Source organism: Tenrec ecaudatus, chromosome 18, assembly GCF_050624435.1.
Source record: "Tenrec ecaudatus isolate mTenEca1 chromosome 18, mTenEca1.hap1, whole genome shotgun sequence".
Taxonomy (NCBI): Eukaryota; Metazoa; Chordata; class Mammalia; order Afrosoricida; family Tenrecidae; genus Tenrec; species Tenrec ecaudatus.
Window position 1 is genome coordinate 10638226 of NC_134547.1, and position 13932 is coordinate 10652157.

Consider the following 13932-nt stretch of genomic DNA (forward strand, 5'->3'; position numbering starts at 1 on the left):
CAACTTTTGTTCCTTTAAACTTGCCAGTCCTGTTTTGTTAATCTTTTTAAAGAACCATTGATTCACACATACCCCATTTTTTCATATTTGTTATGACCCTTCTCCTTCCATCCTTTGAGGGGATTGTGTTGACCTTGTTCCAGCTTTTGGGAGGTGTTGTGTGAAGGTGTTTTCTTTCTCGTGTTTATAGCTATAAATTGGTCTGATTAACTGCTTTCATTATGCCCCAGAGGTTTTGGTATGTTGTTTGATACCATTCTCTCATTATTACCCAGTCATTATTTAGTATTGTGTTCAGTCTCCATGTGTTTGCTTCGTTTCTGCTCAGTTTGATTTCCAGTTTCATAGCGTTGTGGTCCAAGATGATTGTAGGATTTAGATTTTTTTTGGATTGTTGAAGCATGACTTGTGGCCTATTCTTGAGAATGTTCCATGTGTTTTGGTTGGACTGAATGTAGTGGGCCGAAGACCCTTCAAGTCTGCATTCTTTGCCTCCACAACTGGCCAAAGCTGTTTTCTATGTATGTGCCACAATGACCAAGAAGAAAAAACTTTTCGAGTGACAAGAGGCTGCTTATGTTGAACCCATGCCTACAAAAGTGATGGTGACCTTATACCGTTGTCTGTGAGGTTTGCAACAGCACGGGAGACAAATGTTTGACATCATGTTGAGTGGTTGAAATATGATCGGCATGAAGCGAGCACAGGCTGTTGGAAAACATGTTGGGTGACTTGCTTAACTCAGGGTGCCACAAACCTCCGACGTTAAAATCACCACACCCATAACCATGGCGTGAGACTGGGTTGTTTGGACAAAACAGATCCAGGGACACTTGTGTGAGAGCTTTATATTACGGAACTTTTGGTGCGGTCCAACTGAATTGGGTTAGGCTTTTGCTCGTCCCGAGCCCCTCTTCAGACCCACATAGCCGTATGCCATGGCACACAACAGTGAATCAGGACAGGTTTGTGGGTGTAGTCGGGGGGACATGGCAGGGCACTACCAGCTCTCAGGGTAGGCAGCATTGTGAGGGCACTGGGGCAGTCTCCTACAGAGGTTTACAGCTTGGGAAGCCTTGTGGGGCAGCTCTACCGGCCCATGGGTTTGGACCCAAGCTGAATCAAGTGGAGCTGTTGGGGCTGACAGTGCCCTCTCCCTCAATGATGGGCAAGTTGTGCAACAGATAGAAGAGATCTGTGTTAAAATTCAATCTAAGAATTAGGGACTCAACGCCCCCTAGTGGCTGATAAAACCATCGTCTCAGGAAATCCTAAAGAGCAGTTCTGTTGCTAAGGGCTCTGATCAACTCCATGGCAACAGGTGGGATACTATTCAATGTCCTCAAGGAACAGAGTGGGGTTGTGGGCAGCAAAGCACTCTGCGAATTGCTGAAAGGTCGGGAAATTCAAAGCCAAATTTCAGTGCTCTGTGGGGGAAGACCCGATGACCTGTTCTTTACTCTCTTCACTTCCCTTACGAGTCCTTAATTGTGTGTGGCCCTAAGAACAAATCCTGGAACCTAGCTGAGAAGTAGGAGTCCTGGTGGCATAGTGGTTATCTGTTGGGCTGCAACCTGCAAGGTCAACAGCTCAGAATCATCACCTGGCTCTTTGGGAGGAAGGGGGTTTTCTGCGCCGTCCAGTCTGAGACCCATGGAGACAGAGTAGGCATCACCTTGAGGGCAGTGGGGTTTTTTTTGTTTGTTTGTTTTTAGGGTATGTGTGTTGATTGACTGGCCCCTGGCAATGAACGCTGGCCGAGCTGCATCTGTCCTCAGGGTAATGAAACTGGAGGGAAGACACCAGAGACAGCGCAGGACAACCTCAAGAGTTGGGTTTATTAAAGGCTGGAGACGCAGGTATCCAGTAGCCTTCACAACCTGGGGACAGAGGAGAGGGGACTGAGGCCAGGCCAGAAGAGAGAGCGCCCCTCACTCCTGCCCACTCTCCTCTGAGGCGGGCTTTATTGGAGCCTCTGGGACCGGCCCCTCCTCACTCTCTGGGTCTGGCCACTTTGGAGTGGCTCTGCAGCCATTGAGTTCAGGGGCTGGCAGAGCACCCCTACCCCACCCCACCCCCTAAGGCTCCCTTTCTCTTTGGTTTCAGTGAATTCAAGCTGTGCTTACGGCCCCATTGAGGGAAAGGCACTCACTGGATCTCTCGGAATGCTCGCTTCTCCACCAACTTCACTTTGTGCTTGCGCTTGAATCTGAAGAGGAGATGGGTGGTCAGTAGCCAACAAGTACAACCCCCCACCCAACCCCCCAGCCCCTCAAGGCCTGTCCTTACTTGGCTCGCTCCCTCGGTTCAATCATGTTCCTTTTCTGGAAGCTCTTGAATCGGTCCCGGAGGATGTCACCCTCAGGCTATGGGGGAAGGGGGGTGTCACAGTGATCAGAGCCTGCTTGGCCATGTCCCTAGGCCTGCTGGCCCAACACTCAGGGACTCAACCCTGGGTAGGGGATAGTAGGGGGAGTGGGCAGGGGGGCACAGTCTCCTGAAGAGACCAGGGAGTGAAACACAGGGTCCTCTCAGGAGCCAGTGGAGGCTCTGTGGACTGAGAGGGGCGAGTCTGTGCTTCCAGAAGATTCCTGAGGACACACTGGGGATTTCTACTCCTGTAGACAGTCTTGGAACTCACAGGGCCAATTATAGCCCTTCCTACAGGGGCGTGTTATAGAGTTGGCATTGACTCAAGGGTAGCGAGCGTGGCACCATACAGGGGGAAACTATCTCACTGGTGGCTACTTCTTGTCAGGAACAAAAGGCTGCGAAGGAAACCAAGGACTCAGAGAAGGATTATGTCTACATGGTGACTGAGAGCCCGCACCAACCAAGGCATCATCCACCAAGACCCGAAGAGTGAGATGGTGCCCGACTCCCTCCACCAACCATTCTCAACGGCTGGCCTTAGACAGAGGGGGAGGAATAAGAGAACCAAAAGGACCAGATTAATTGGGTCGGCAGAAACCAGAGCCTCCTGACACAGATGACCCTGAGACTCGCTTTGAACCCCGAACCAAAACTATCCCTCGGCCACCTTTGGCAAGCTGGCAGAGTGGCACTCTCCTAAAAAGCGATCTGTTTGTGATGAGAGCCCCTTTGAAGCTAAAGATGACCCACTACGGGAGCAGAAAAGCTGGGGCACCTGGACCCTGCCTGCCGTGGGAACCGTGACACGGGACATTGACGCCATTCTATCAGGATGATGTGACTACGTAAAGGTGGCAGTGCCTGGAAGACGGGGGTGGGGGGGATCCCAAGAGTCCAGGTCTGAGCACCCCACCCCCGTCCACCCACCACAGCCTCTGGAGCCACTGCCCTCAGCCCCCAGGCATCGGCCCAACCGGCCAGCCCAGGGGAGCCACAGTGTCGCCCACCGCCCGGGAGGGCCTGGGGAGCAAGGATGGGATCATCAGCGGGCACAGGGTCTCCACAGCTCCAGCGCCCCCACCCCTGCTCCCATCCAGCAGGCACCTTCAGGGTCCGGAGGGAGTCTGCCAGCTCCGAGGTCAGTTGCACATCAATGTCCGGGTCCTGGTACCTGGGAAGCACAGTGGGGCTTAGGGCTGGCGCTGGGCAGAGTCCACTGTGCCAGTGTGGCCTCTACTACCCAGCAGGGTCGGGAAAGCCAGGTGCTTTAACTTGGGGTTACAGAGTCTGGAAAGGCAGATGGCCCTGGGGCCCGAATCAGACAGTAGAGCCCCTTAAAGTGGCTTCCTAACCTCCGTTAGAGAACTCTACCCCCACACCACCTCCACCCCGCACCCCACCTCACCCCCCAGGCCTCACTTGAGTCGCCCCAGCCTGCGGGGCTTGTCTGCATCAGCCAGTCTCTGGGCCTGCCGCCTGTCCCGCCGCCGGGCCAGCTCTGCCAGCCGCTGGGCCACCTGGACCTTGATTCCGCGCAGCCGGAAGAGCTCCTGGTGCCTGAGCTGAGCGGCCCGCAGTGCAGCCCGCTTTGCCCGCTGTGAGGAGGGTCAGAGGGTCAGTGAGCGAGCGCCTCTGTGGTCAGGAGGCCTTTCCTGCCACACAGGGCCCGAGCTGCTTTCTGCATAAGAGGTATCCATCTTAAGTTGGTCTGGAAGCCTCACCTCCCCAGCAGGGGCCTCCTCCAGTGGGTCCCTTCAGGAGCCTGAGCCCAAGGTGGTGCCTAGTGGCCACCTGGAGGATGCTGGGGAATCACCCCATTGACAAAGCTCCAAGAATCCCAGAGCACAAGTGTCGGGGAACTGGAAAGCAGGTTGGGGGTGGCAGGAGCACTCACCAGGGTCCGAGTAGCCTTCTCCCGGCGCCGTTGCTGCTCTGTCTTCTTCTGGTTCGGGGCCAGGCGGGTGGGCCGAGGCCAGGGCTGGTCTCCTGTGCTCTCGGGCCCCTGGCTTGACCCTGGCTCCCCTTCCCCATCCGACTCTTCTAGCAGTCCCTCACACATCTCTCGGAATGTGGACTCCTGGGGATGGAAAGAGTCAGCACGGTAAGGGCTCCTGGAGGTGGGGAGACCCCTAGGGATGGGGGAGTCAGCAGGCAAGGGAATCCAGGAGGTGGGGTGAGCCGGGGCCACTGCTGAAGGTGGAGGGAGAGGGTCAGGTTGGCAGGCAAGGTGGCTATGGAGGGGACAAGGGGACAGTCAGGGCTCACCTGGGTGGCAGCTTGGTCAGCGGTGGGCAGAGCTAACTGCCTCTCTAGCTTCTCGGCCCCCTTCTGCCGTTGCAGTTCTACTTCATGGGCTGCCAGGAGCAGAGCCTGCCATGGGGTGGGGGAAGAGAGGACAAGGCCAGTGAGGGGCTTGGTCAAGGGCCCTACCCTCCTGTCCGCCCTGTCCCCTGCCTCAACATAACCTGGTGGTCCTCAAAGGTCGGGTTGTAGGAGGCTCCAGCCGGCGTCACCTCCAGGGCAGGCACTTGGGAGGGCTTGGTGAGGAGTCGTGCAGGTCGCTGGAGAAGGACAAGGCCAGAGCATGGTGAGGGCCGCTGTCTCAAAGTCCTCTCGCTGGTTGAACTAGGACGCCAGGCTGGGGCCACAGACTGGCCCCATGCCCCTTACCCAGAGCTACCTGGGGCTCAGTAGTGTCCTGAAGGAGGCCTGTCCAGTGCCCAGGATATGACCTGGTAGGCTCTCGCCTCCCCCTGGCCTCTAACCCGGGTTGCACTGTGTTCTTTTCAGAGGGTAGAGTTCCCTGGCTGGTACTCGGCTGCAGCAGGAAGGGCTAGAGGTTCAAGCCCCATGGAGCTGGTAGCACAGCCTGACTGACCCGCTACCAGAGGTGTAGGAGTCCCGGGACGTTGGCAAAAGGCTGGCAGCATGCCCTCACGCAGAGGCACCTCAGAAGAAAGGCCTGAGAAGACAGCCACTGCCAACCCAGTGGAACTGGGGCGCACTGGTGGGTTTTCTCCCGCACAAGGGCTCCCTGGCCTGATCGTGTCCATGTCCTGAGTACCCTCACCTCCTCCCCCCATGGCCTTGACTGGTCACACGCACTCCCAGTGCCCCTTGGGCAGGGTGGCCTCGCACCTTGACGCCTTTCTTCTTAGTCTGCTCCAGGAAGAAGGTGTCCTGGCCAACCAGCGGCTTGTCCAGAGGGTCTGTGGGGACAGGAGGGGTGGTGGGGGCCGTGCAGAGAAGGAAAGGACCGTCCATTAAGCATCGCTCAGAGGGTGGATGGGTGCAGAGGGTCTGGAAGGAGGAAGAGGCTGAGGGCAGGGTGGAGAGCTCCCCGTCAAAGCACAGGGCTGTGCTGTCCGGTGGTCAGTGCACAGCCTGCACAACCGCCTGTGGTTCCCCATCCTCCCCTTGGCCCCGCCCTAAAGGGAGAGCTTGGTACTCACTGTCAGGGGCCCAGAGGTCATAGAAGGGCCGCTCAGCAGTGTCTGGGAGCCCAGGCTTGGCCTTGGCAGTGGGGGGCTGGCGGAGCCGGGCCTGGGCCTTCCGCACCTCTCGGGGCAGCTTGCCTTGCTTGGCCAGCCTCTCCCATAGCTCCTGCTTCCGCCTGAGCTTTTTGGCATTGGGGACCTGGTGGGCGAGGACACTGGGTCGGGGAGAGGCATGTGAGTCAGGCAGGGGGGGTTAGGAACCGCCAGCCATACCCAGACACTACCGCCACTCCTACTCCCTAGGACCCTCAGCTTCAGATCACGTGGGCCCTGGGTGGATGCGCCAGCACAGACTTCTGAACCCAAACCCTCCCATCTCTCCCACCCAGGGAGCCTTCCAACGCTGCCCTGCCTTGGCCATAGCACGCAGGCGCCAGTCCCATCCATCTACACCCCCAACACCACCCCCCATGGGATCAAGAAGCATTGGACTGGGGGTGAAGGGCACAAGGGGCCCCACAGCCTGGCAGGCAAACGGGGAGGGTGGGGGGCTGCCCAAATACTCACTCTTTGGGGACGGGGATCGAGGATGTGTTCTCAAGGGTGCGGTCGATCCGGAGGGGCTTTTTGAGACGCAATGACTTCTTCCCACCTTTGGCCCTCTTCTTCTTCAAGCCTGCAGCAGAAGAAGAACCAGGGCCTCAATGCCACCCAGACTAAGCGCCAGGGAGCAGTGCTGGGTCTTTGCTGATCTCATGCCAGCTCGGGCCACTTTGCTCACTGAGGATATTGGGGTTTTACTAGTCCACGGGAGTGACCCATGATAAGAACCACAGCCGTATTCTACACTGGAACCACCACAACAGGCAGAGCTGATAAGGGTGAAAGACCAGGGAATAGAACTCATGTTTCTAAGCTGTCCAGGCTTACTGGACTCAGCGGAACCTAAAGGGCTCCCAGAGACGATGGCCCCAAAGACACTTTCCCCCTGAACAGACACATCCCCAAGGCCACCTTTTAGCAAAATGATGCACTGGCTCACAAACTAAGGGATAATGCCCATGAATATGGTACCCTACACTCTACTAACAGAGTGGGAATCTAATTTGTTCTGTTCACGTTCCTCAAAACAAAACATAGAAAAAGGATGAAAGGATGCTAGGCTCTGAAGTGGATGCGGTAATAAGTGCAGTTTCCTTTATATGACTGAACGGGAGCGGACAGGCTCATCTTCCTCCCTCGGAGGGGTGGGTGACCCACTCTGCCACCAGGGCTCTGTGTCTTCTAACCACTGCGTCACAGTCCAACTCTGCTCTCTAGGGGGCTTTCCATGGCTGAGTTTCGGGGGGGAGGTGGAGATATAGAGCAGCAGGCCTTCCTTCCCAGGTGTCTCTAGGTGAGCTCCAGCCTCGGGTGAGCGGCTGAGCGTGTGACACGCTGCATCACCAGGGGGGCCCTCCTCAATGTGCCAGGGCTGTACCACATAGCATGCTAAGGGCTGCCACAGAAAACAGAGCGTGCCCGGATTCCCTTGGACTTCAGGCAGTGAAGGTGTGTCCCACCTAGGATTCCTCCTCGTTTCTGAACCCCCATTCAAGTTTGTTCTCACATGTCCTCACATGATCCCGACACCTGCCTCTTGTCTCCCTGTTACAGCAGGTCCCGGCTTTAGTTTGGGGGCAAAATAAAGCAAGCCGGTGGTAACTAGTTTCTTGCCCACGAACTGTAAAGTAGATCTTTCTGTTCTTAATAAATGAAAGGTCTCACTGGCTAACAGTTTCTTTCCTTAAAATGGGCCTGGACTTGCTCTCATTCAAACGAACAGCAGGAAGCTGGTACCTGTAGGTTCTACTCAGGTTCAGCTTTGCCTGTATCATTTCATTACTTTTTTTGTTTGTAATTTTTCAAAAGTAACACCCGTGAAGAAACAAGAGCCACTATGGGAGTAAGACACACACCCCGCCCCCATTTCCCTGCATGTTACATGTGTAGCCTAACTAGGCAAACCACACTACACGTTTAGCAGGCGCTCAAGGGGGGGGGGGTGTTCTCCCAAACAACTCACCTTTCTCCTTGGGGCCTGTGTCCACGAAGAAGAGTTTCTCGTCGGGCGCCTCTGACACCAAGCCACTGGGAGACAAAATGCAGAGCGTCAGGCTCAAGCCGCTTCCAACACAGCTGCTCACACCACGCCCCCCCCCGCCCCCCCCTCCCCTCAGTTTCAGACTTCGTGCCCAAAGGAAGCTTTCTGGGTGTTTGGGCCAGTACGGATCAGGCAGCCCCCACCTCCTCTCTGGCTCCTCAGGACCTATTGAACTATGCAACTCCTGCCACACCGCACCCCAGGAAGCAGTCTACCTTCCCAGGTCGATCTGCATAGCCCCCTCCCCCAGTGCTTCAAAGAGCAGGTCTGCAAACAAGATGACCTCCCACAGGTCACATCCTGACTTAAGGTCCTGCAGCTGCAAGCAATAAAGTAATAGATTCTCCCTTCTGTTAACTATGTATGTATGTGTTAACTATTTAACTCCCACCGCCTCTCCGACAAGCTGCTGAGTTCCCTGACTTAACTTACCTAGCTATTTGGGTCTCGGAACCGCCCAGAGGCTCCTGCCCCATCCCTTTCTCTGCTTTCCTTTTCTTCCCGGGAGTTCTTTCTCTGCCTCAACATAACCTTTCTTAACTTCTTATTGCTGACTAAGCCTCATCTCCTTCTGCGCCTCCTCTCCAACCTCTCGCTGGATCCAGGAAACTGGATGGCAACCCCACCCCCACCTTACCCTGCCGTCCTGTTTCCAGGAAAGTCATTTAAAAATGTAAAATACCTGCCTTGATTATAGAGATCTTTTAAGGTCTCTGAACAAACTCCGAGCCTCCAGGACAGACTCCTAACTCACGGCGGCCGACCATTCTGCACCTGCCAATGTTTGCGAGGCAGCCGCACCGCCCTCGGCGAGTTCCCACTCCTGACCCAAGGAGTGACCCAGCAGGGTAAAGAATAACCTCTGTGGGCTCAAAGGGCCAGAGCCACTTGAAAGATGGCGGGCTGTGCGTTTAGGGGGGCGGAGGAAGCCGGAATGGCTGCACCGCGAGAAGCCGCGCTATCAGCGTCGCGGGATTGTTTGAGAACTGAACTGAACTAATAGAGCAGCCAGAAAGGGCCGGCTGCCGCCCCCTAGGTGTCACGGAAGAACCGGGCTCCGTGGAGTTTCCAATGGCTGTGCTTTCTGGCCACCAGGTGCTCCTAACCACCTTGGGAACGCTGCACCATCGGGGCGACCCCCTCAGTTTAGCAGGGCTTTACACTAAGTCACAGCAAGGGAGAGCTGTCAGATCCAACACAGTGAACCCGGAGCCTCACATCGCTCTTCAGCGGTCACTGCGGGAGCATGGGTGGCCTAGTGGTTCCCAGCTGGGCTCTGATCTGCAGCTGCTCCGAGTTAGAAAAATGGGGCTTTCTACCCCGGCTGCGTTAGCCTCAAACACACGGGGGCAGTTCTGCTGTCCTATAGGGCATCCAATGGATGGCTGTGTGGCCTGCCAACCTTTAACCCAGTGGTTCTCCACCTTCCGAAAGCCCTTTCATACAGCTCCTCATGTGGTGGTGACCCCCTTCCCCAAAACCAAAAAGTTATTTTCGCGGCTACTTCATCACTGTCATTTTGCTACCGTGATGAAGCCGGCGACCCCTGTGAAAGGGTCTTTCGACCCCCAAAGGGGTTGCGACCCCCAGGTTGAGAACTGCTGCTTTAACCTATCCACCAAGATTCTAAAAGCAAACGCCCACTGCTGTGGACTTACGGAACAGAGACTGCCTGATTAGTGCAGTAACCCAGCTTGTTGAAAGAAATTCCTTGGTGTTTTAAACTGTCCCACTAGCAAGCGGCTCCCCCTTTTCCCCCTCCCTGCACTTGACTCTCGAAATGCCTTGTACTCCACTTGCCCAAATAGCAAGAAATGTCAACTTTCCAGTGGCACTGAATTATCACCTGCAGCTGTGTTGTTCCCCCTAGCTGCACCCCCCCATACCCAGCCAGCCTGAGAATGAATCCCTCCCCTTCAGACAGCCCTCTCCTCGGAATCATAAAACCCCTGCTTGCTTTGTTCAGGGGGACAGCCCCCTCGCAAGCCTGCTCTAATAAACGTAACATTTTTACATTCCATGGCGTGTGATTACTCTGTTGGGATTACATTACAGCAATTATATAGAGAGACAGGATATATTGCAATCGCACCGCCACCTTTGCTGGACTCCACCTGGTGGGTTTCACTGCTGATCTTTTGGTGAACCTCTACACCGCCAAGGCGCCTTCCATGGAGAAAGCAAAGAGAACACCCCCCCCCCCGCGGCCACTAAGTGAATTCTGATTGCTTGTGGTTCCGCGATGATCGGCTCCTTAGGGTCTCTGAGACCCTAAGGCTTTCTGGGGGCTGACTGCCTCATCTTTTTCCTCCCTCGTGCCACAAGTGGGTTTGAACCAACCACTGCGGGGTTAGTAGCGCGGCGCTTGACATGCTGCGCCACCAGGGTCTCGGTCTAGAAAGCCCAGTGGGGCTCTTCTGTCACGTGGGGGGCCCCACCCACCAACAACTTTCCCTCGCTTCCGTTGGGAACATGCTTAACCCAGATAGGGAAATATGCAAGATACATGCGTCAATTGCTACTTGTTTTCAAGACAATCACCAGTTTACGGGAAACTCAAAATTTCACCCCGCACGTGGTGCCTCTATTCGCTACATCTGGCAACCCCTGCCAAACCCGGCAGAGGTCCCCCCACTTCCCACCGAGCCCCCAGTCCTCCGCAGCGCGATGCTCGGCAAGGCGAGCTTACCCCCACCCTTCAGGGACAAACCCCCCAGGCCCACTGCCGCCCAACCCAGTCGTCTCCCTCATCCCGAGCCCGTGTAGGGTTCCGAGAGCCGGCACCCTTAGCCTCCTCCGCTCTCTCTCGAGCGGCGGGGGGGTGGGCACCCCGACCCAACGCGCCCTGCAGGAAAAGCGAACGCACCGCCGCCGAGTCGAGTCCGACCCACGGAGCCCCACGGGGCGGCCGGTAACCAGACTCTTCCTTCATCCCGGGGGAGGAAAGTCTCCTTTTTCTCCCGTTGAGCAGCTGCTGGTTCCGAGCCGCCCAAATGGCTACAGCCGAGTCCTGCCGAGTACGGCACACGTGGGACTCGTACGACCCTGTAGGTCCAACTGCCCGCGGGAGGGGGGGGCTGCGGGATTGTAAACCTTCACAGAACTGGGAGCCTCCCCTTCCTCCCGGGGAGCAGCTAGCCGTCTCGAACCGCTATCCTAGTAGTTAGGAGCTCAACTCAAAACCGTGCCACTAGCGTTCCGGCTTTTAGTCCACCACCACCCCCAAAAAAAGCCCCCCAGGCGCTAGAAGCCCGCGGCCTGGGCCCCGGAAGTCCCGCCCTACCTACCCGGTGGTGCGCTCCTGCAGCCGCACGTCCTCCAGGAACTGGTCCACCTCCAGCCCCAGCGGCTCCTGCGCGAGCCGCCGCCAGCCCCGCTTCTTATTTCGCGGGCCGCGCCGCCGCCGCCTCAGACCCGGATCCACCGAGGTGGGCCTGAGCCCCAGGAAGCCGGAATCGGCAGCGCTCTTGGAACGCGCCCGGCTACCAGCGGCACCACCTGGCGCGGCCATCTTGTCAAAGGCAGAGCCCAGCCGCGCGCGCCCCGACATCCGGTTGGGGGCGTGCGCGCGCAGATCGCCCGCCCACTTCCGTGACGCATTTCCGGAGGGCGCCATATTGGTAAAGTGACGAGGGCAGCGTGGGAGCAGGAAGGCTGTCTTCCTGGTGAAGGATGACTGACCCCTCCCCATTTGTCCCACGGGATCTGCAGGTGCTTCGCAGCCCCAGGTTGGAGGACTCGACTCTCGCTCTACGCAAAACACCTTTCCTGGCGGCCTTTTCTCTTCGCTCCTAGAATAGATATTGGCTTTATTCCTTTTTGTGATCATTATATATTTTCACCCTTCAGGTCTGGAACTGAATCGCTTCTGCGCTCAACTTTCAGATGAACAAGAGAGTCGCTGTGAGGATATCCTCCTAGGCTGTGAGGATAACAGAGAGAGAAGGTGAACGAAGGAGACTTGGTGGCGCGATGGTTAAGTACTCCAAACAGAAAGGTTGGTGGTGCGGATCCGCCCCTCTTCGAGGCAAAGATCTGTCCACCTGCTTCCGTAGACGCCAGCCTTGGAAAGAAGCCCTAGGGAAGCAATTCTCTGTCCCTTTGGACCCACGCCACCCACGACTGGGTTGCTTTTTAAATACAAGATGAACACTAACGTGGGCTTGCTTCTAGGGAGATCCGCACTCCATAGGTAAATTAACCAGGACATCGAAAGGGCAGCATTTGCCTAGGGATAGAGCTCAGAAGGCGGAAGGGGGTCGAAAAGAAGGATGGACAACTCTTACTGCTAGGATTGGATTGAAGTGACAACTTTGTTTTTTAAAAAGGGCGAATGGAAATGGTTAACACCGGGAGGAAGTGGAAAGAGTGCTCTTACGTACTGGGAACCGCAAACCAGGTCATGAAACAAAAAAATGTGGATGAACTGTTGAATGGGAGTGCAATTTGTTCAGTAAACTTTCACCCCAATCACAATAAAAGACTTTAAAAATTTTTTTCTTTTTACTCTACAATGTTCATTGTTTTAGAAAAATCCGATTCAAAGGAGCCCCAAGTAGCTTAGTGGTTGCATGTTGGACGGCTAACTGAAAGTCTAGCGGTTTGAAACCACCAGCCCTCTTTGGGGGAAAAAGGAGGCTTTCCAGTCCCATAAAGAGTTACAGTCTTAGGGAGAACAGATCTCGGGGATCTATATGTAACCTCCTCTCTGGGGAATGGGCAACAGGAAGGTGGGTGAGGGGAGACTCCGGGCAGTGTAAGAGAAAATAATAATTTATAAATTATTAAGGGTTCATGAGGGAGGGAGGGAGCAGGTAGGGAAGGGGAGGGAAAAAGAAAATGAGCTGATTCCAGGAACCCAAGTGGAAGGCGAATTTTGAGAATGACGAGGGCAACGAATGTATAAGGGTTCTATACTCAATTGATGTATATGTGGATTGTGATAAGAGTTGTATGAGCCCCAATAAAATGGTTTATTAAAAAAAAAAGTTATAGTGTTGACAGCCACGTGGGTAGTTCTGCCCTTTCCTGTAGGGTTGCTGTGAGCCAGAATCAACTGGCTGGCAGTGAATCTATATCGTTTAAAAAAAGCAACCCTGTTGGCACGTCGAGGGAAATCAGAACCCTCGGTTGCAGATGAAGCGCAAGCCCCTTCCAATCTTGGAACGTTTGGCTTTGTTCCAATCTTAGATGTCAAAGAATGTTAGGAATGCTCAGGTTGGCAACACAGAACCTTCTATTCAAGTGATATTAGGAATGTTTGCTATGAGAACCCCAAAAGTATAGACCATCGTGAATCTTGGGGGAAAAAAACCCGGTATCTTGCCCCAGGGCCGTTTGCTGTGAAGTGGGAGTATACTGTTACATTTACCTCAAATCAGGAACCCTGGCCTGATAGCACCAAAGGTAAGGGCTTGGCTGCAATGGATGGCGGTTCTGATCCGCCCAGCAGTGCCTTGGGAGAAAGATCTAGATGGCCGATAAAGGAGGCAGTATTGTTTTGTCATCGAAATAGTAGCTATTGTTACTGCCTGACCAACCACCACCCCGCTCGGAATTCATGTTTGAATCAACTTATCGTCGCTATTTACAAATAAGGAAGCTCAGAGGCCCTTGGGCCCAGGCAACCGTCCAAAGGGATCCAGGGCCTCAAGAAGGCCAGTCCTCGACTCCTAAAGGAAAGGGGCACGGAGACCCAAGGCGCCACGAGAGGGTCCCACTGCAGAGGCTGCGGAATCCCTGGAAAGGCCCTGGGCCTGGAGAGAGGGAAGACGGCCCAGCGACCGACCTGTCCTGCTCCCGATGTCCGCCAGGCGGCGACGGGGCCCGCGGACCGGCCGGGCTTGGGGCAGCCCGCGGGCCCCGCCCTGGGTGTGGCTGCGCGCGCTGGGCGCCGCCTGCCAGGGAAGGTGCCCGCGCGAGGGCGATCCCACAGTAGTCCCTGAGCCAGGGATGCGCGCTCCCGCCCAGAGGCGCCCG

At 55.7% G+C, this 13932-nt stretch overlaps 1 protein-coding gene and 1 non-coding gene across 3 annotated transcripts; both read right to left on the reverse strand.

The window, feature by feature from the left end:
- Window positions 1-1808: 1808 nt before the first annotated feature.
- Window positions 1809-11584, reverse strand: NOP53 (NOP53 ribosome biogenesis factor). Of its 2 annotated transcripts, XM_075537315.1 has the most exons (13): window positions 11241-11584; window positions 7876-7940; window positions 6378-6486; window positions 5826-6025; window positions 5512-5582; window positions 4839-4934; window positions 4639-4743; window positions 4268-4450; window positions 3793-3968; window positions 3478-3544; window positions 2290-2366; window positions 2153-2209; window positions 1809-1880 (listed from the first exon to the last, which is right to left on the reverse strand). In XM_075537315.1, exons 1-13 carry the CDS (start codon window positions 11567-11569, stop codon window positions 1874-1876), a joined length of 1542 nt encoding a protein of 513 aa, XP_075393430.1. In that variant the 5' UTR covers window positions 11570-11584; the 3' UTR covers window positions 1809-1873. The 2 variants fall into 2 exon arrangements, with proteins under 2 accessions (XP_075393430.1, XP_075393431.1); XM_075537316.1 differs by lacking the exon at window positions 1809-1880 and having other exon boundaries at window positions 2149-2209.
- Window positions 3319-3425, reverse strand: LOC142432961 (small nucleolar RNA SNORD23). The gene has a single exon (XR_012781034.1). It is a non-coding gene; the product is annotated as a small nucleolar RNA SNORD23 (small nucleolar RNA).
- Window positions 11585-13932: the final 2348 nt, after the last annotated feature.